This window comes from Sorex araneus, chromosome X (assembly GCF_027595985.1).
Source record: "Sorex araneus isolate mSorAra2 chromosome X, mSorAra2.pri, whole genome shotgun sequence".
Taxonomy (NCBI): Eukaryota; Metazoa; Chordata; class Mammalia; order Eulipotyphla; family Soricidae; genus Sorex; species Sorex araneus.
This window is the reverse complement of record NC_073313.1, coordinates 193,504,070-193,524,328: the sequence shown is the minus strand read 5'-3', so window position 1 is coordinate 193,524,328 and position 20,259 is coordinate 193,504,070. Positions and strand designations below refer to the sequence as shown.

General features: G+C 36.3%; 1 protein-coding gene across 4 annotated transcripts in view; it reads right to left on the bottom strand.

Moving 5' to 3' along the window:
* Nucleotides 1-200: 200 nt before the first annotated feature.
* The window catches only part of MARCHF7 (membrane associated ring-CH-type finger 7), a 40,335-nt gene continuing 20,276 nt past the window's right edge, over nt 201-20,259 (bottom strand). Inside the window, exons 5-10 of one of the 4 annotated variants that reach the window (XM_004608105.3) lie at nt 18,519-19,626; nt 15,363-15,532; nt 10,588-10,697; nt 5,271-5,384; nt 3,882-3,930; nt 201-1,502 (exon numbers count right to left, since the gene is read on the bottom strand). In XM_004608105.3, coding sequence (XP_004608162.2) covers nt 1,444-1,502; nt 3,882-3,930; nt 5,271-5,384; nt 10,588-10,697; nt 15,363-15,532; nt 18,519-19,626 — 1,610 coding nt within the window. In that variant the 3' untranslated portion in view covers nt 201-1,443. Of the gene's footprint in view, nt 1,503-3,881; nt 3,931-5,270; nt 5,385-10,564; nt 10,698-15,362; nt 15,533-18,518; nt 19,627-20,259 lie in introns of all 4 variants that reach the window. The other 3 variants (XR_008627285.1, XR_008627284.1, XM_055120918.1) reach the window with 3 other exon arrangements.

Below are 20,259 nucleotides of genomic sequence, written 5' to 3'. Positions count from 1 at the left end.
ATTTTTCAGTTCAAAAGTCTTAACTCAGAAAAGAGAAACTGGCATCTTCAAATTTTATATTTTTGTTTAGATAAGATAATAGTAACAGGCAAAAGGTGAATAATGATGCAGAAACATTTTTGTATGAAATAAAATTCTTGATCTATAGTCGGAATTCTTTCAGCATCAATATAATAAAAGGAAACATTTCAAACCTTAAATGTAAATCAATCAGTATGCACTTTATTTAAAGCCAATGTTTTACATTAAACCAACAAATTGACTTAAGTGTGGGCAAACTGTTGACTCACATTTGAGAAATTACACGGTTTTGATTCAGTTCTGAGAAAGTCATTTGTTGCCATGACATGAAGACTTTATTTAATCAGAAACCACCTGAAGGTGCTTTAAAAGTGTACTTATGAGTTGACAGAAAATACAGTTATGGAAGAATACACAACTTGTAACCACAATATAGATCTATTCATGTTGAACATGTTAACACTCATCTGTTCTCCAAAGATAATGAAAAGTACAGAGTCATCAAATGAAAGCTCACAATTATCCAAGGAATAGTTCCAAGGAACTTAGAAAAGACCAAGATCCAAATAGATTATTTATATCATATTTATCTATAAAGAAGAGACAACACTAAAAAACACATTGAAAACCAGTGTTTCTTTTTTAAACTTTGAATGTGGGATTCAAAAATATTCCTTTAACTTGAGATTGCAGTAATTTTTTTAACCAAATAGCACTTGACTGACAATTCTGATAAAATTTACAGCTGTAATATTCCTAAGAGGAATATATACATACTATGGCCTATCAAATATAACCTGCATTTTGCAAATCAATAAAAAATTATCCATCATTTATATTTTATATACTTTATCTAAAAAGTAGATTTTATTGCTAAGTGAATTTAGAATTCAAATTAAATTTGGAAACCTAATATAATGCTCATCACAAACCCCCACCCTTTTAAACACTGGAGAGAAATGATTATGAAAATGAGACTGCAACTTAAGGCATTTAAAAAAGAAAAGAAATTGGGTGCCATTTGGCATTTTATTTCAAAAGCATATTTTGCCCCACTTTTTTCACTAGCAAGAGACTAAAACACGAACTTTTTTCATAAATATGACTACAGTAATCAGAACACAAAAAAGGGTGTTGGCATTGCTTAGTTATTTAAAACAAAAGCAATACCTTTCCTACTCACCTAAAAGAAAAATACTTTAGAGATAGATCACCAGTTTATAAACATTAGATTGACTGGCCATGTTAAAAGGCCCAGTAGAAGAATTTTAATTCAGCAACACGTGCGAATGAATATACATCTAGATGTATATTCATTATGGTCAATGTACTCAAATGGCATTCCCCACAAAATTAACTCATACTTAATTGCCAGTTTTAATAAACACTTGTTCACAGATCATCCATTTGTCTTTTATGAGGTTAGGCAATATCAAATGTTCTGTTATGATCTCCATCTTCTTCGGAGTCATCCTCTGAAGCTGTTGAAAGAAAACAGGATGATCAAGAATGATTTTAGGACGGATGGGAATTGAAGTATACATATGAAGCCAGAAAGAACAGCAATGACTTGCAAAACAAAACCCCAATTTAGTATAGTTTGATCAAAATGGTTTTCATGACAGTTAGGGTGGTTTGACTATGGGTGATGTCCATATAAAATGCCCCCACCCCCATTTCTTTTTATGTTAGTTTTTATAAAAATGAAAATGTTTAAAAATGTGATTCAAGAACATCTTCTAAAAAGTTTCCAAGATCAACTTGTGTTCACAGGAGCTAATGACATACACACTAGAGAGAGTGTACTTAGAAAAGTGTACCAGAGAAAAGTGAACTTAAGGCAAGTGCTCTCACACACCTGAGTAGAATCTGGCTTATTACCGCTGCATGTTTGATGCATCCGATGAGAATGAAAAAAAATGTACATAGAATAGGTTATGGGTGTTCTTGCATTTTACATCAAAGCTATGTCTATAAATGTCAAGGAAAAGATCTACTTAATTAAAAAAATACTTTATATAGACACAGCCTAAGTTAAAAATAACTGGATCTATTAAAAACTTCTTACTGAGGTTATTTCTTTACCTCCACAACTGTCAGAAACATTTTCCTAACATTTCTGACCTCAATTTATTTTATTCATTAGTAGCTCAAAAGTTTAATACAAACTTCCTCCATCACTTATTTCGGGAAGGACATAGTAAGTATAAAACTAAGTTTCTGTAAACTTGCTCCGTGTGAGAAGGAAAATGAAGTTCACAGAAAACAAACATCTCCCCATTATCAAAAGTAGCAAGATTTTTTACTTTTAAGAGCACACAATAATAGAATAAAAAATAATAGTATGCTAGCACAAAAACATAAAAACTTGCTTCCATGGTCTTCACTTGTCAAATTCTTAAATTTATTTTTAACAAATGATATTTAGCATGCACTTAGCCCATGAATATGGTAATTATGGTTAACTTTTCTTCTTTATCAAAGCGGGGGGGGGGGGGGGAAATCAGACTGAAAAGTAAAATGGCTTTTCAGAAAGACACCAGTATTTTTTCTTTATAAAATCCACAGAAGATAGTTTGAGTCAATTTTCAGAATGTACAAACGTTGGTGCTTAGAAATTAACTTATTCTATCTTTTATTCTCAGCTGAGTTTGAGCATAAATTATTTCCATTTTTTCCCCTCACATTTAAGCAAATACTATGTTGAGGAAACTTAGTTTTAAGTGCAAATATTAGCTTTAAGAAATAAGCCATCTTGGGAAAAAAGAACACTAAAACAATGAACTACAAGTGCACTGAAAAAGTATAAATACAATTTACAAATGAAGGGAGGGAAATTTTTTTTTTCCAATATGAAGCATTTGAACTAAGAAGCTACGAAGAATAAATTCTTACTTAATATACCATGATTCCTTCCTTCATGTATCACTTTTGCAAACATAAAAATTATAAAAATACATTATTTTGCCTTTTAAGACCTAAGAGTAGTAGTCATAATGTAAAAAATCCCATTATAAAATGTCCAATGAATTGAAGGTTTCTTATGAAATGACCAAATTCTTCTCAAACTTAAATGATGCTAGAGATTTCTCAAAAGATAAATTTGTTATCCACATAATTAAAACAATCTCAAGTGTATTTTGGAGATGAGTAAACAGGAAAATCAACCATGCACATATTTAAAAACACTTTGAAAGTGCAAAAGGAACTTGATCATGGGGAAAATAAAGTTACTTTTGGGTGAAAATCAGTGTGTGGGATAATCTTAAATTCCTAGGAACTGTTCCAAAGCCAACATAATCTGTGTCCATTTGGTATGAAGCGCCCCAGATATTTTAATACCTTGTGAGGCTCTGCAGACGCCTGTGAAAATTTGGGCATTAGTAGCTTCACATAGGAACCCAAGCAGAAGAACTCACAATTAGTAGGATCTTTCTGCCCTATTTTCCTTAAATTGGACACAATAAGTCTAGGAGGAAATCTTTTATGATCCAGCTAAGCTGAATAAGTAATACTTTATATTAATAAAGAAAAAATAAAAACCAAAACACTGATGAATTATTTGTATAATTAAAACATGACAAAAAGTGTTAAAATTAGGGTGTTAAAAATTTTGTCTAAAATAAAAGTGAAGAGGTTGACCTCAGTTAGTATAAATTTAAAAATATGCTTTATAAACACCAATGTCAGCTGCGCAACCCATACTCCCCACACCAATATTTTGGTAATTAATCTTATAAAGCCTTTTTTTTTTTTTTGAGGGGTGTGGTTGGTTAAGAAGTATACACTAAGTTTTTGTTCTGTGGGTTTAATTTGCAAAAATAAATTCAACAAGCCTGGGGAGGGAAAATTCCACCTACTTTCGAGATCTTCCATATGTGCCTGAAGAGTTCTTGCAAGGTTAATAAACTAGAAACAATGCAGAAAGAAATACAGTAGTTTAAATGTTGCAAATGGATCTAAGGAGAGAATCAGTATAGGAGATTCATTTCTACTTATGAAGTCAAACACCATTTTAAGACTTTACAAATGGGTCTTTCTTACCCCACAACAGAAACTACAAGCTCAAGGATATCATATTGAAGTGTTTTATATAATCATTACTAATGTAAAAATCATGTAGAAACTGCAAGCAATGCAACAACTTTTTTTAATAGTACTATCTTCTTGCATAACTGTTAACACTTTAAAAAACCATGGAGAAAAAAATTGAAACTTGAGATTTGCACCCAAATGAATTTAATTTGTGTCAATTAAAAAAAAAAAGGGCAAGAGTTACATTTATTTCTGTACTTAAACAGACCCTAAAAATGACGATCACTTTACTAGTAACTTGTTGATATCAAATAAAATTTAGATATTTTTAATAACTTATTCATTATGAAAACAGATTAATTTTATGAAATAATTTATTTAGAAATAATTCTATGGCTTAACTAAATTTAGGTACTATGACTTCTAAAGTATCTAGGAGTCAAATATCTTTGCCCAAATTCTGAATGTTCTTCACAGTTCTTTTTATACACCTGGCTCTTAGAAACAATACCTACATAACATACAAATTTTACTTTTTTAGAAGTTATATAAAACACTAAATTGGTTATTTGATAAAACATTCCAACTTACTGCCCATTACTAAATTTTTATCAATAAAGTGAAAATATTTACAATTCAAGCATACATTTGTGATCACACTTCAAGACTTAGACATAGGCCTTTCTGTGTCAAAAGGGCAAAAACCCAGTTCGTGTACACTGAGAAAAATAGTACCATTTAAACGCAAATACCTCAAATATCTTGCTTAAGTGTGATACTAAGGTAACTGTACAGAATAAAAAGAGTTCATAGCAAGTAGTTTTTAACAAGGATGTTCAAAAATTAGTAGTTACTTTTTATAAAATAGTAACAAACTGATGTCAATCTCCCACACTTGTGATTTTTGGAGTTCAACATCAGGTTTCAAACTTAAAATAAAAATGAGTGTTGCTGTTTTTCATTCTTGTTTGCTTTTTACTGAAATATATTATTTTTAAGAGCTAGAAAATTACTTCTAGCATGGCTTTATGAGAAAATTTGGCTGCCTGATAGATAACACAAGGAAGACAGCAATTTTCATTAAATCCATAGTATCTTTAAGAAACATTTTAAAACTTTTCAAATAGAATGTGAACATTTAGAACAATCTTCTTTTGAAAACCAACACTTGCTCTATCATACCCTCCCTTCTCCCCAATTCCATTATTACTTACTCGAACACGTGTGCTTGGTTCATTTGTATTTCCCATCATATCAGAAAAGCTTTGCTCGCACAAGTGCAGTAACACAACTAGGTAGAGACCAGAGCTGATAAACTCATACTCAGCCTTCAGTAGAGAAGCAAACAAAAGAGATATGGAAAATGAAAAATTAGTAGGTGAGGCAGTCTGAATATACTGATTAACTAGAGGAGTTTTTGTTCATATCTAATTCCTAGCCAGGGATATGATGCAAGGCATTAAAAAAAAAAAAAACACAAACATACACACACCACCAATTCTTCATGATTTTATGTATCATTTTTTATTCTCATGTAATCTTCTTTAATGATTTTTAAAGAGAAGGGTTTTAAATCACTTTAGGAAAGAATGAATGTGCTGACTCTCAATTTCATTTCACAAATGGCTATGAGTGTTAAAAATTACCACTTCCTTTTCTGTTTTTGGGTCACACCCTGTGGTGTTCAGGGGTTACTCCTGGCTCTGCATTCAAGAATTACTCCTGGTGGTGCTCTGGGGACCAAAAGATAGGGTGAGGGTAGAACGTTTGTAAGCTACAAGCAAACACGCCTTACCCGCTATTGTTCTGGCCTTTCAAATGACCATTTCTCCCACCATTAAATCATATAGTTTACTGTAAGAACCTGTTCTGTTAGATCAACTCATTATTTTTTAGATTCTTATATAATTAATGGCGACCGCAAATAGAAAAAAAATAAAGGAACGCCCCTCATATGATTCACAAGAAATCTGTAGTGGGTAAAAGCATATATTTTTAAGCTTAACAGTGTTTGGGGGAGAGGGTGGTGGAAAATACACAGCAGTGTTCAGAGATCACTCCTGGGGGCGCTTAAAGGACCACAGACAGTGCAAGGGGTTAAACTGGAATAGGCATCATGCAAGGCAAATGCTCTACTCATTATACTGTCTCTCCAGCCCAAAACTACTGTTGTTTAGAAGCTAAGCACATACATCACCAATATAGCATCAAAATACCAAAAGATCGAAAAAATATTAATGATCTTCACATTGTAAAAGATGAAACCATTGAATTTGAGAAAGTAAAATAAATCAAACTATTCAATTAAATTGAGAACAGGAATTAGGCCATGAAAATCTACAGAAAAAGAAGTTAAGATCAAGAAGCTTAATGAAGAATTGCATAATTACAATGACTTGCTATTATTTTCAACACTTTTAAAGAGAAAGATATAAAATATTCCTGGTTGAAAAGATAAAGAACCACCTTTAAGAGACATGATGAGTACCTAGAGAAGGAAGAATGGCAGGAGAAAACCATCCTTTGAAACCTACTCTTATTCTGAAAAGACAAAAAAAGAGTTTTCTTTGCATTATTTTTCCACCTTTTTAAAACTCCACCCCACAGCCCGAACACTTTTGTAAAAATAACAATGCTCAGCTGTCTAGCAAGGCTCCTTGAGGATTTGAGTCAATTTCTTTCTGTAAGTTGTATTCTTTCTGGACAACTGGCTCATAAAGAATAGAAAAATAGTATTACATAGCACCTGTGGCATATCAACTGCCTAATATATCATCCCAACATCAATGATTCTTAACCTTTATCTAAGCAATTAGCTTCAAGAACTCCTCAAGATAGCCTGTATCACTGTCATTCTCTTTGTTCATGGATTTACTGGAGCGGGCCCCAGTAATGTCTCCATTCATACCAAACACGAGATTTTAGTAGCCTCTCTTTATCCCCCCCCAACAATTGGAGGCTCTTTTCAGGGTCAGGGGAATGAGACCTGTTATTGTTACCGTATCTGGCATATCGAATATGCCATGGGGTGCTTGCCAGGCTCTTCCACTTAAACTATTAGGAAATCATAAATTATACGCAGATTGGCTTTAACTGTATTTTCAAAGAGCATCTGTAATTCAATCATTTAGAAAGTTATGTTTAAAGATCACATAGTACATGATTCCAGAATAGGTAAATAATCCAGACACAGAATACAGATTTATAATAGACTGGTAGCTGCCTAGGATGAATAGGAAACTTCTTAATGAGGTCAGAATATTGTTATGAAAAGTGTCTTAGAATTACAGCAACTTCCCAAAGAAGAAATCCGAATGGCTGAGAGGCACATGAGAAAATGTTCAACATCACTAATCATCAGGGAGATGCAGATCAAAACAACAATGAGATATCATCTCACACCACAGAGACTGGCCCACATCCCAAAAAACAAAAGCAACTGGTGTTGGCGTGGATGTGGGGAGAAAGGGACTCTCCTTCACTGCTGGTGGGAATGCCGACTGATTCAGCCCTTTTGCAAAACAATATGGACGATTCTCAAAAAATTAGAAATTGAGCTTCCATGTGACCCAGCAATATCACTCCTGGGATTATATCCCGGAGAAGCAAAAAGGTATAATAGAAATGACATCTGCATTTCTATGTTCATTGCAGCACTGTTTACAATAGCCACAATCCGGAAAAAAACAGAGTGCCCAAAACAGATTACTGGTTAAAGAAACTCTAGTACATTTACACAATGGAATACTATGCAGCTGTCAGAAAACATGAAATCATGAAATTTGCATATAAGTGGATCAACATACAAAGTATCATGTTGAGTGAAATGACTCAGAAAGAAAGAGACAGACATAGAAAGACTGCACTCATCTGTGGAATATAAAGTAGCTGAGAGGTACAAACTTGCAATGATGCAATTTCTGGCAGATATTTCTCTGGACTTAGTTACTAAAATACTAAAATACAGAAATCCAAAACTGTGCGGCCACTAGTGACCTCATATCTCTTCATTCTCAGCAATGGAAAACCAATTATCAAATGCTTCCTTTTCAGCAGGTACGACTTTAGTGGGGAGAAACTCCAAACAATAATAGTGAGTTTTTTTTTGAAATATTGAATATAATCAAAGTAAAGTGAAAGTAAAGTGAAATTTATCAGTTACACTGGTGGGGGGTAGGGGAGGTGGGGGGGTAGAGGGGGAGGTATACTGTGATTCTTGGTGGAGGAATACATGCACTGGTGAAGGGATGGGTGTTCGAGCATTGTATAACTGAGACTTAAACCTGAAAGTTTTGTAACTTGCCACATGGTGATTCAATAAAAGAACACGTTAAAAATAAATAAATAAATTTAAAATAAAAAAAAGTGTCTTAGAATTGATAGACAAACAACAATGGAAATGTTATTACCAAACATTCACTTGAAAGTGTTTTTTTCAACAACAGAAGAGATTAGACGTTCCCAGCTAAACAAACCCTAAAATTACTGCCAACAGGGAGATGCAGCTACATGAAGGGGTGAAGGAAGGGTTAGAAGAAAATCTTGGAAAGGGGTGAAGGATTACAGACACACTAATGATGACTCCTATGAAGTAGCATTCAAGAGTATGAATAATATGGATGGAACCTGTTGTAAACTACTTCCTCAACAAAACTAACGCCCTCAAATCTAGTAACAACAGCAACCAAAAAAGGTTCTTAACTCAACTTCAAACAAAGGTGAGTGGGTTCTTCTATTTAAGAAACTTGTTATGTATTCTCTCACCATTACATTTATAACAAATATGGTAAACAAGGGCTGGAACAATAGCACAGTGGGTAGGGCATTTGCCTTGCACATGGCCAACCTGAGTTCAATTCCTCCGTCCCTCTCGGAGAGCCTGGCAAGCTACCAAGAGTATCCTATCCACATGGCAGAGCCTAGCAAGCTTCCCATGGCGTATTCGATATGCCAAAAATAGTAACAAGTCTCACCATGGAGACGTTACTAATGCCCACTTGAGCAAATCAATGAACAGCAGGACTTACAGTGCTACAGTATGGTAAGCAAAACTGGATGGCCTCTCTCTCCTTTACCTCCTCGAATTCCTCTTTCAAAGTGTGTGTTGGCTAAGAAAATGATGGCTGGAGGATTTGGTTAGGATGGGAGATGTGTGTTAATGGACCAAACATGATGACCTCTCAGTGTCTGTGTTGCAAGCCATAATGCCCAAAAGTAGAGAGAGTATGGGGAATATTATCTGCCATGAAGGGAGGGGGAGGATGGGAAAGGGGGGTATACTGGGGATATTGGTGGTGGGGAATGTGCACTGGTGGAGGGATCGGTGTTTGATCATAGTGTGATTGTAACCAAACATAAAAACTTTTAACTATCTCATAGTGATTCAATAAAATTAAAAAAAAAGTGTGTTGGGAGAGGGACAGGTGAAGTGACTGTATAGTGGGTAACGGGTAAGGCGCTTGCCTCGAATGCAGTGAACCTGGGTTTGATCCCTGCCATCCCTCCAGCCCCCCAGTCCTGCCAGGAGTGATCCCTGGGTTCAGAGCCAGGAGTAAGTTTTAAGATCCATCAGGAATGACACCAAAACAACAAAAAAGTGGGAAAAGAAAAATAGTTCATTCTAATGATAAAATTTTAAGCAATAAAATCTTTCAAGATTCAGTTTAACAGAAATTAAGGGAACCAATCCATTTTGGAGAGGAAAGAGTGAACAATACCTACCAAACTTTCTGAGAAAATTAGAAAAAGTTATGACCAGAGAAATAGTAACATCATAGGGGCTGGAGTGATAGCACAGCGGGTAGGGCGTTTGCCTTGCACACGGCGGACCCCAGTTCATTCCCAGCATCCCATATGGTCCCCTGAGCACCGCCAGGAGTAATTCCTGAGTGCAGAGCCAGGAGTTACCCCTGTGCATCGCCGGGTGTGACCCAAAAAGAAAAAAAAAAAAAAGAAATAGTAACATCATATTAAATAAGTAACTGTAAAGAAACTAACAAAAAGAGAATAAAAAGATCACAGAACTTAGAATGAAGGTTTCACAAGGTAATCTGTTCAATATAAAGCTGGAGGCAGAGACAGAAGAGTGAAGGAAACCAGGAAGAAATGGAGGTATAGTTATATGAAACATCATTCCCTTTTAACAAGAAAGTGGGTAGATGTAGATATATGACTTAAATGTTTCTTTCTGTGTAGTTCTGGGAATCGAATACAGCTCTCATGCATGTAAGGCTTTTATTTTACCATCTAAGACAGCTATGTGTAGGTAAGGACAGAATACCTACTCTGGTACCAATTTCCTAAGTCTTTATTACTAAAGGTTTACTTAGAAAGCACGTGATGAAAATTATAATAAAAACACCTGTGACTTGAATACAGGCTTTACTAATAGAAATTCCTAATATTAGCTATATTAGGAATATTACTATTACACTATGTTAATGCAGATTTTCTGACCATTTAATCTTTTCTTCAAGAGTTGTCCTTTAAGCATAGAACAGACACTTACCAAATTAGGCAAAATATACTAACTTGTTCATTTGCATGAGCTCTATGCAGTTCATGAATATCAAAATCCTCCAGGTTAAGCTGCAACTTCTCTTTACAGAGTTCACAGGTGGTTACAGCTTCTAATGAAGAACCTGATAAAAATTAAGTTACAAAAAGTTTAGTTTTGTTATCTTCACAAAACAGTTTTACATGGATTTAAATTTGTAACATAGAAAAAATCAGAAAGAAGGAAGAAAGATTATAGTATGCCATAAACCAATAATTGTTCTCTAATAAAGCAAACCCAAGCCCTAATGCGCATGTCAGATCCTATTTTATGTTATTTAAATATCCAGTCACTGCTTTCCTTTCCCTCCAGATATTTACATACCTGAGTGCAGGAAACTGACAAATGGAATGTCATCTCTACTACCTATTTCTTCTGTGGCAAGGTACAAGAAAGAATATAATAAAGGGCTGGAGAGATGGTACAGTGGGTAGAGCATTTACCTTGCACACAGCTAACCCCGATTCAATCCCTGGTACTACATATGGTCCCCTGAGCCCACCAGGAGTAATCCCTGAGCGTAGAGTCAGGTGTTAATAAGCCCAGAGCATCACCAAATGTGTCACAAAACTCAAAACAAACAATAAAACAACAACAAAAACCATCTAATAATATATATCTTATAACAACTAGTAACATACAAAGACCTTTCCAAGGAACACAATGTTGGTACTGGGCAGGGGAGAAAATGAAAAAAATCCACTTTTATTCATTATTCAGTTATAGGAATGTCCTGATGCAACATAAACTTCAAAGGTTTTAGTAAATAATTATCATTTAACTTATAAGAAATACACATAATAGGTAAACTTAGAAAAAATGTACAACAAAATCTACCAGAGATTGGAGGAACTGATAGTTGTGGTTAAGAGATGGGGAGATGAAGATACTATTTAATGAATAAGCTTCTGTTTTGGATCATATAAACTGTATTATTATTATTTTTTCTTTTTGGGTCACAGCCAGATGATCATATAAACTTTAGGAAATAGCAGTAATGATCAGAACATTCTATATTAACTTGGTGTCAAGTAATTACACACTTAATAAGTAATGGGTCAAAGGACATCTTTTACATTATACTTCATCACACTGAAAGAATACAAAGCTCCTCTGTTCCAACATTTAATAGATACTCCACTCATTTATCTGAAGGCATATACCAGGAAGACAGAAAGGAGTCCAAGACAATGTAAAACAAGACTTATAGAAGGAAGAGAATAGGAAAAGAAACTTAAAAACCAAAAGCAGAGTGGCTGAAGCAAACAAGTCAGTTTCCTTTAGGAAATTCTTTTAGACTCTATCAGGAAGATTACCTCATTAATGTTGATCAAATGATTCCTGATTGACTGGTTTAAAATTCCACTACTAGGTGAGGTCGAAACTGCAATAAGGTTTGGTTTTGTGACCTAGGCTTTAACATGAATGACTCCATTTTGAGTCTTGCTTTAATATCTAAATTTGGCATTAAAAGAGCAAGTGTAACCTTTAACAGTCTAGGAAATAGCTGAGTGCTATAATGAGATGATTTATTATGTTTCAGAATTTGATTTAAATTACCGAACATATTCTTTATAGTTCAAATAAATGAATAAGGCATGTTTTTAAGACTAGCAGACATGAGAACATAAGAATGATGTGGATATTAACATTGTTTTGGTTTTTGAGCCAAAAACCCAGTGGTGCTCAGGGGTTACTCCTGCTTCTGCATTCAGGAATTACTCCTGGAAGTGCTTGGGAACCATATGGGATGCTGGGGATTGAACCTGGGTTAACCATATGCAAGGAAAACGCCTTACCTGCTATACTAACGCTCCAGCCACAAATACTTAAAAAATTTTAAACTAGACTCAAGAATCCATATATAATCCAATGAGGATGATAAAGAAATTGGGAGATTTCATAAAGGTTTTTTTTAAATAAACATTTTTTAAAAAGTGCTAAATCAGGGACCACAGAGATAGCATAGGGGACAAGGCACTTGCTTTCCTGCATCTGACCCTGGCTATTATAATCCTCAAGCTCTGCCAGGAATAAATCTGACCATTCATGAGTAACAACTGAATACTGCCTAAATGCCCCAAATCCCTTAACAAAACTACTCATTCAGAAGCAGGAAGCATGATTATTAAAATACACCTAATATGGAGATAATTTAATAGAAATTCTTTTATATCTTTGGGCTTTTTACTCTTCTATAGCATTTAAGTTCCTACAGAAGTTGTTCAAAAATAGCACAACCAGAATGTGTTTATCCCTTTATCCCTGCATTTTTTAAAACCAGATTTTTATCTTTCCACCTTCTCATTCAGTAGACCTTGGCTGCATTTTCTCAGTACATTTTATTTCTCAGTATTAAAACTGCCTGTTTGGGGGCTGGAGTGATAGCACAGCGGGTAGGGTGTTTGCCTTGCATACGGCCGACCCAGGTTCGATTCCCAGCATCCCATATGATCCCCTGAGCACAGCCAGGGGTAACTCCTGAGCGCAAAGCCAGGAGTGACCTTTGTGCATTGCCAGGTGTGACCCAAAAGGCAAAACAAAACAAAACAAAATAAAACTTGCCTGTTTTATTTCTCAGTACATATACAGAAACTGCTTAATAAATATTTTAATGAGTATCAAATATATCTTTTACATGATGGAGCTCTTCCAAAAATTTTTATTTTGGTGCCATACCTAGCTATGCTGTACACAGAACTTGACACCACAGTATCAGAGCCGAATCTTTCTCAAAGACAGAAAACCAGTAAAAAGTATACTACTTGATATAGAGATTTTTTTTACATAATCTAAGGATCAACAACAAAAATGAAACCACTTTTACTGCACATGAAGTTTTTTAGTAAATGAAATTTAAGATACACAATTTAGTTTTATGAAGTTAAGACTAATGTTCTTTAACACCTTTGCTTCAAATATGGTTTAAGACAATTAAGATTCTGATGAACCCACTTCGCCGCGCCCGCCGCTCCAGTATGACCGAGGAGGACAAGGGAGATGCTTTGGACACCAGCAGCCCACTGAACAACTTGCAGTATGTGAACTGAGCGTTTCCGCCAGGCCGCCCGTGCGGGGGCCCGGCGTTCCTCTTTTTTTTTTTTTTAATCTCTCTCTCTCTCTCTCTCTCTCTCTCTCTCTCTCTCTCTCTCAACCTCTCCTGGGCACAGCACAGCCTCCACCCCACTTCTCTGAGCACAAAATGGAGACACGCACCCAAATGCGCAGCGAGGCTTGCGGGAGATCGAGGGGCGGGGAAGTACCGGTCTCCGCCCACCTCGGACACTTAAGGACAGTGAAGCCACGTGGGCTTCCCACTTCGCCGTGCCCGCCGCTCCAGTATGACCGAGGAGGACAAGGGAGCTGCTTTGGACACCAGCAGTCCACTGAACAACTTGCAGTATGTGAACTGAGCATTTCCGCCAGGCCAACCCTGTGGGGACCCGGTATTTCTCTAGGTTTTCCCATCTTATGAGCACCTTCAAAGGGTAAAAGATTGTAGCGATAGAATTTCAGGCAGAATTTTCCCTGGACTTTATACAGAAACCCAAAACCGCGCGGCCGCTTCCGCGGCCACGCAACCTGATGTCATCTAATCATCAGCAATATGAAATGGTTCCTTAGTAATGGGTTGGACTTTGGGGGGACCAAAAAAGGGTAAAAGTTTGTAGTGACGTGTAAGTTCTGGCTATACTTTCCCTGGACTTTATACAGAAACCCAAAACCGCGTGGCTGCTGCCGTGGCAGCGCGACTTAATATCATCTAATCATCAGCAATATGAAATGGTTCCTTTTTAACGGGTCGGACTTTGGTGGGAAACCCTAACAAGAATAGTAAGTTTTTTGTTGAAACATTGAATGCAACCAAAGTGGTAGCCATCTCTCTAGATTGAACTAAGCCATATCCCCACGCCAGCTGAGAAGAAATATCCTTCTTTCTCGGGAAGAAACGCGGCGTGGCGTTAACCATAGTATGATGTCCATTAAGTTGACACAGACCTGGTGGCATGGGAATGGAATACAAGGGAATAAAGTATTATGTACATGGAACAGCGGGACGCTGGTGGAATCTCGAGCTGGGGCCGATACCAGCACACTACTTTTGGTTCCAGAAACTGCAGACTTTCTACCAGACTATCAACTAAGCCAGAGCCCCACGCTGGCTGATGACGGGAAATAACCATCTTTTTCGGTTTTTTTTTCCTTTTGTCAGGCAGCGTGGTGAATACTAAACAGGCGTGAACTCGGTGGCGCGGGACGAGGGGGAAAAAATAGAAAAGTTATGTAACAAACAGCGGGACTTAATATCTCTACATTCTCAGCAATGGAGAACTATCAAATGATTCCTTGACAATAGGACTGTCTTTTTCTTTTTGGGGGGAAACCCCAGCAACAATAGCGAGTTATGTGTTGAAACATAGAATGTAACCAAGATAAAGCGTAAATGAAGTGAAACTTATCACTTACAAGGGCGGGGACGGGGGGTGGGGGTCGGGAGGGGGCGGGAGGTATACTGGGGTGGTTGGTGATGGAATAGGGGCACTGGTGAAGGGAAGGGTGTTTGAGTATTGTATAACTGACATAATCCTGAGAACTATGTAACCCTCCACATGGTGATTCAATAAAATTTAAAAAAAAAAGATTCTGATGAATATAAATTTAGCAAGAAATTATTGATGATCAGATGTGTTAACTAAAATACATACATACATACATGAATCTTTTGCATAAGTTCTGAACAAAATCTTACCAGAGTTTATTTTGGCCTGTAGCCACTTTTTCATACACTCTTGGTGGACATACTGCAAACTTCCTGTGCACTTGCATGGCTCTATCAGCAAGTTAGATGATGATGCGGCTGCCATTTGACAAATTCTACACAAGTCACCTTCTTCTTCTTCAGAGTCCTCTAAAAGAAGGCTGGAAAAAAGATGTATTTCCTAAATAGGACCATCATGATTTACTGAAGTTGGTCACTTCAAAATGTATACAATCCCCAAAAGTATATCCATTTTTCTGCTCAGGAAGCATTTCTATTCATGCTCTACCTGAATACAAAGAAACAATGATAAACTGCATTCATCATGAAAATACATTTCTGATATGGTTAGAGAGATAGCTCTAAGTGCTTTAGCACTTCAGTACGTTGCATCTGGGAGGTCAGAGTTCCATCCCCCAGAAATTAAAGATTTACCACCACTAGGTGTGGCACTGGTAATTCAGTACTGCTCAGTTTAGAAAAGCAAAGTAACACATAGCTGAGTACTGAATCATCTGGACTATTTCTGTATTGCTGGGGGTGTTATCTGGGCCCTGAGGATTGCTTGGGAGGTACCCCAATATTTCTATGAGAGTGAAAATTATGTAATTTTGAAGATCACTAGAGTAAAATGATTTAAGCAATTTTGTCCCTCAGTAGTGCAGTTTTAAGTTCCTGTTTTCAAAATCACTTTACAAATATCCCTAAGATTTTAATTTCTATAGTAGACAGAATACTTCGGTTGCAAATGCATAAATTTATATACTTGTCACTGAAAGCAACTTAAAATTTAAAGACAACTTACATTATAACAATTAAAACCTGACTTGTGATTTTTCATTTATATGGTATTACAATCACTAGGTTTAAAATGGCAAGCTTTTTGTATTAAATCACACAAAAAAAATGCTTGCATATTTTAATTGTCCATTTTCCCAAACCGAGCAGTGTTATGAATCGTTCTGATTTCTGTAAGAGTTCTAAATGTGGAACAGTTGCTATCTACCTATGTCCTCTAAGAGGTCAATACAAACTGTTTAGATGCGGAACGATGGCTAAAATTTTTTGTTACACAACTTCAAATACATTAATTCCTAAATACAGTTATGTATAATAAGTATATTAGGTGATTCTCATGTGTTGATTAACCACAGAGCCAATCTGATACATAAGAATCTATCTGAACCTTTAAATTTAACTTTCTTCACATCATAGTTTCCAGTAGTTTAACTTTGAGATTCTAGAATATTATTCTCTTATTTAAAATGTCTTAACACAATCATGTATGAGTAAAAGGAAGACGAAACATGCTCTATGGCGAAATAAATAACAAGTTTAAACAAGCTAGTTTAAAATGATGGCGTAATACTGGCTTATCTGTTTCTTCTGAGAATCCCTAATGCTTTGCTGTAACACTATGGCTCAAGTTCACCTGAAATAAAAAATTTAACTCAACCATTGGCATAAGAGTTATAATAGTTATATACCTCAGCATGTACTTAAAAATCTAAGAAAGTTGTTATAAAGTAGCTACGATTGAGACTGGAGAGATAGTAAGCGGGTAGGGCCTTTTGCCTTGCAAGTGCCAACCCAGGTTCGTTCTAGCATCCCATATGGTCCCCACGTTTGCCAGGAGTGATACTGAGTGCAGAGCCAGGAATAAGCCTGAGCACTCCTGGGTATGTTCCAAGCAGCCCCCACTCCCACCCCTCCATCCCAAATTAAGATTATCAGGGTAAAATAATCTCCTCTCCGCAAGAAAGGAAAAATAGCAAATAGTAAAAGAATAAATCACATGGTAACCAACACCCCCATAAGAAAAATAAAAGTGCATAGTAGCCTGATAATTAACATCTCAAAAAAGTCAACTCCTTTTAAAACCAGTTATATTTAAATGCATTCCTTTTTAAGTATACAATAATCTAAGCTAACAGTAACAAGTATGCTATTAAACAATTCATTCAGATTAGGTCTTTATGAAAGACCCACTCAAAATACCTCATCTGGACCCCAGATCATATTTTTTTTTAAAAAATTATTTATTTATTTACTTTGGCTTTTTGGGTCACACCTGGTGATGCACAGGGTTTATTCCTGGCTCTGCACTCAGGAATCACTCCTGGCGGTGCTCAGAGAGACCATATGGGATGCTGGGAATCGAACCCGGGTTGGTCACATGCAAGGCAAACGCCCTACCCGCTGTGCTATTGCTCCAGCCCTTTTTAAAATTTTTTTTTTTCTTTTTGGGTCACACCCGGCAATGCACAGGGGTTACTTCTGGCTCTGCACTCAGGAATTACTCCTGGCAATGTTCAGGGGACCATATGGAATGCTGGGAATTGAACCCGGGTTGGCCACGTGCAAGGCAAACGCCTTAACCGCTGTGCTATCGTTCCAGCCCCCAGATCAGATTTTAAAATGGTATTCATGATACTCCTCTGGACTTCAAAAGCAACATTTTAAAATTATGCAATTTTTCCTACTTCATCTCAAAAAAGATATGAGGTAAGGAATATAGTAAATGCTAAATCAATCATCCTAATAAAAGCTGAGACTAGAAAATTCATGACTCTATGTCCTTACAAAATTGGTTTAGCAATACAACCTACCAAATTTGTTCTTTATCTGTATCATAACCAGAGAAAAGGGGCTAAATGGAGTTGTGTGTAGGGCACTTACCCTGCATATAGCAGTTAGCCAGGTCTGATCACTGGTATTTCCTATGGTCTCCTGAATCTGCCAGGAATGACCCCTGAGCCCAGAGCTAGGAGTGACCCCTGAACACCACTGGGTGTAGCCCCCCCCAAAAAAAAATCCAAAATAAAAAATGAGAAAAATTACTTACAGGGGCTGGACTGAAGGCAAAGCATACAGGAATCCTAATTTGATTCCTGGTACAACAAAGTCTCTTATGACTAAGTGTGGCCCCCAAATAAAAACAATAATCTTTATAGATAACTTCTTTATACTTCTAGTTTCTACTATCTTTTAACTTTCATCCATTTAACCACTTGCTTTGAGATATATACCTTACTGGATATAAATTTAAAGAAGAGACTTTAAATACCAATGTTTGAGAAGCCATTTTAGAAATACATATATCTTTAAATCTCTCACTTTACAATTTAAGACAGGATTTAAATTTACCTCTCTTTTATTTTCTGAAGTCTCTCTGGGTCTCTGGAAGGTGCACTTTTAGTTTTATCATTTTTTCCATCAGAAGAACTCCAACCTGAAGGAATGATATCTACAGTGATCATGACATTGTCGGTCAAATTATTTCCAAGTGCTGGGGGGACAGCAAATCGAAATAAAGAACCAGGAAGAATTCCGGTTATTCCTGTATTCCTTCCACTGTAAGCTGAATCTGATGCAGAACTACCGATGGCTGCACTGCTGGAAGCTGCAGACGCTTGTGGTCTGGTGGCAGCAGCGCCAAGGGAATCATTCTGTACTCCAAGATGGAACACTTCATTTGATTCTCTTCTAAAAATATGATGAGATCTAGATGGTATATCAGAGGTAGATATTCTTGAAGACTCATCTCGACCCTCTCGCCTCCTTCTAGAGAACAAAGGTGTACATCTATTTCTAAGTGAAGATGATAACCATGGTCCTGTACTTCTACCTTCTGATTCTTGGTTATAATTTTCTGACTCTGGCTCAGAGCTATGATTTTGGCTAAGAGATGATAAACCCCATCTTCGCCTAAGAAATCGAAATCCCTGAGAAGCTTCAGATGATCTATTATCAGGAAGGTCAGAAGTTGATGCTGCATTACGAGACTGTGAAGCTGTCAAAATTCTTGGAGAAATGTAAGAATTCTCAGAACTCAATGATCTTGCATTCAAGGAATCCTGACTAGATCTTCGTGAAAAAAAAGTAGAAGACATACTAGATGCTATACGTGACAGCAATCTTCTGGTTGTTCGTCTACCTTCATTGTCAGAAGATACTTGAAACGGTCTTTGAGATGAACCAACTCTATCCGAACTGGTTATGGATGAAGTTTCATCTCTATTTGAAATATAAGAAAACCCAGGCTGTATATTGTGTACTTGAGGAGATTCCAAATCTCTTGGAGAAAAATTTGATCTTAAAGAATTTCTACGCGAGTCCCTAGAACATGGCATGGTTTGATGTTCAGAAGGCAACTGGTGGTTAGTGGATGGTGTGTTCAACTGTAAAGTGCTCATTGAATTCTCTTTTGGTCTTGCTCCCTGTAAATACGCAGAAGGAACTCTGTCTTGAACATCTAATTTTGAAAGGAAAAATAATGCCAATTATATGAAATAATTTCAGCATTAAGAAATTTCTACTTTGCTACTACTAGTTTTACAAAAATGAGATGTAGAATTCAAACTGATTACTGAAATATAACTATAAAGCTAAACCATTACTATAAAAGACAATTTCTATTGCATATCTACTACTATTTCACAAAATACATTATAGCTTGTGAGGCAAACATCATACTAATCTGATTAAGGTCAAACAGCGAGATTTATTAATCAGAAAACAAAATGGTAGAAGAGTATCTACTGTCTGTACGGACAAGGAATTTCATTTTGGGGGCATACTCGGTGTGCTCATTGATCACTCAGGATTCTGCACTTAGGGGTCACTTCTGCTGGGGCCTGGGGACCTGATGGGAAGCTGAGGAGTAAACCAGGGTCAGCTAGCTGCATTCAAGGCAAGTGCCATACCCGCTGTACCATCTCTCTAGCTCTTGGATAAGGAATTTGAAATAGGCCAAATTCAATGCTACTATTAAATTAAATTACTAACAAGAGCAAAATCATAGGGAAATGTTTTAAATACTTTTGACTCTGTAGTAAAGATAGGTATTTTTTCCATATAATTATTATTATCCTTGTGAAAGGGTATA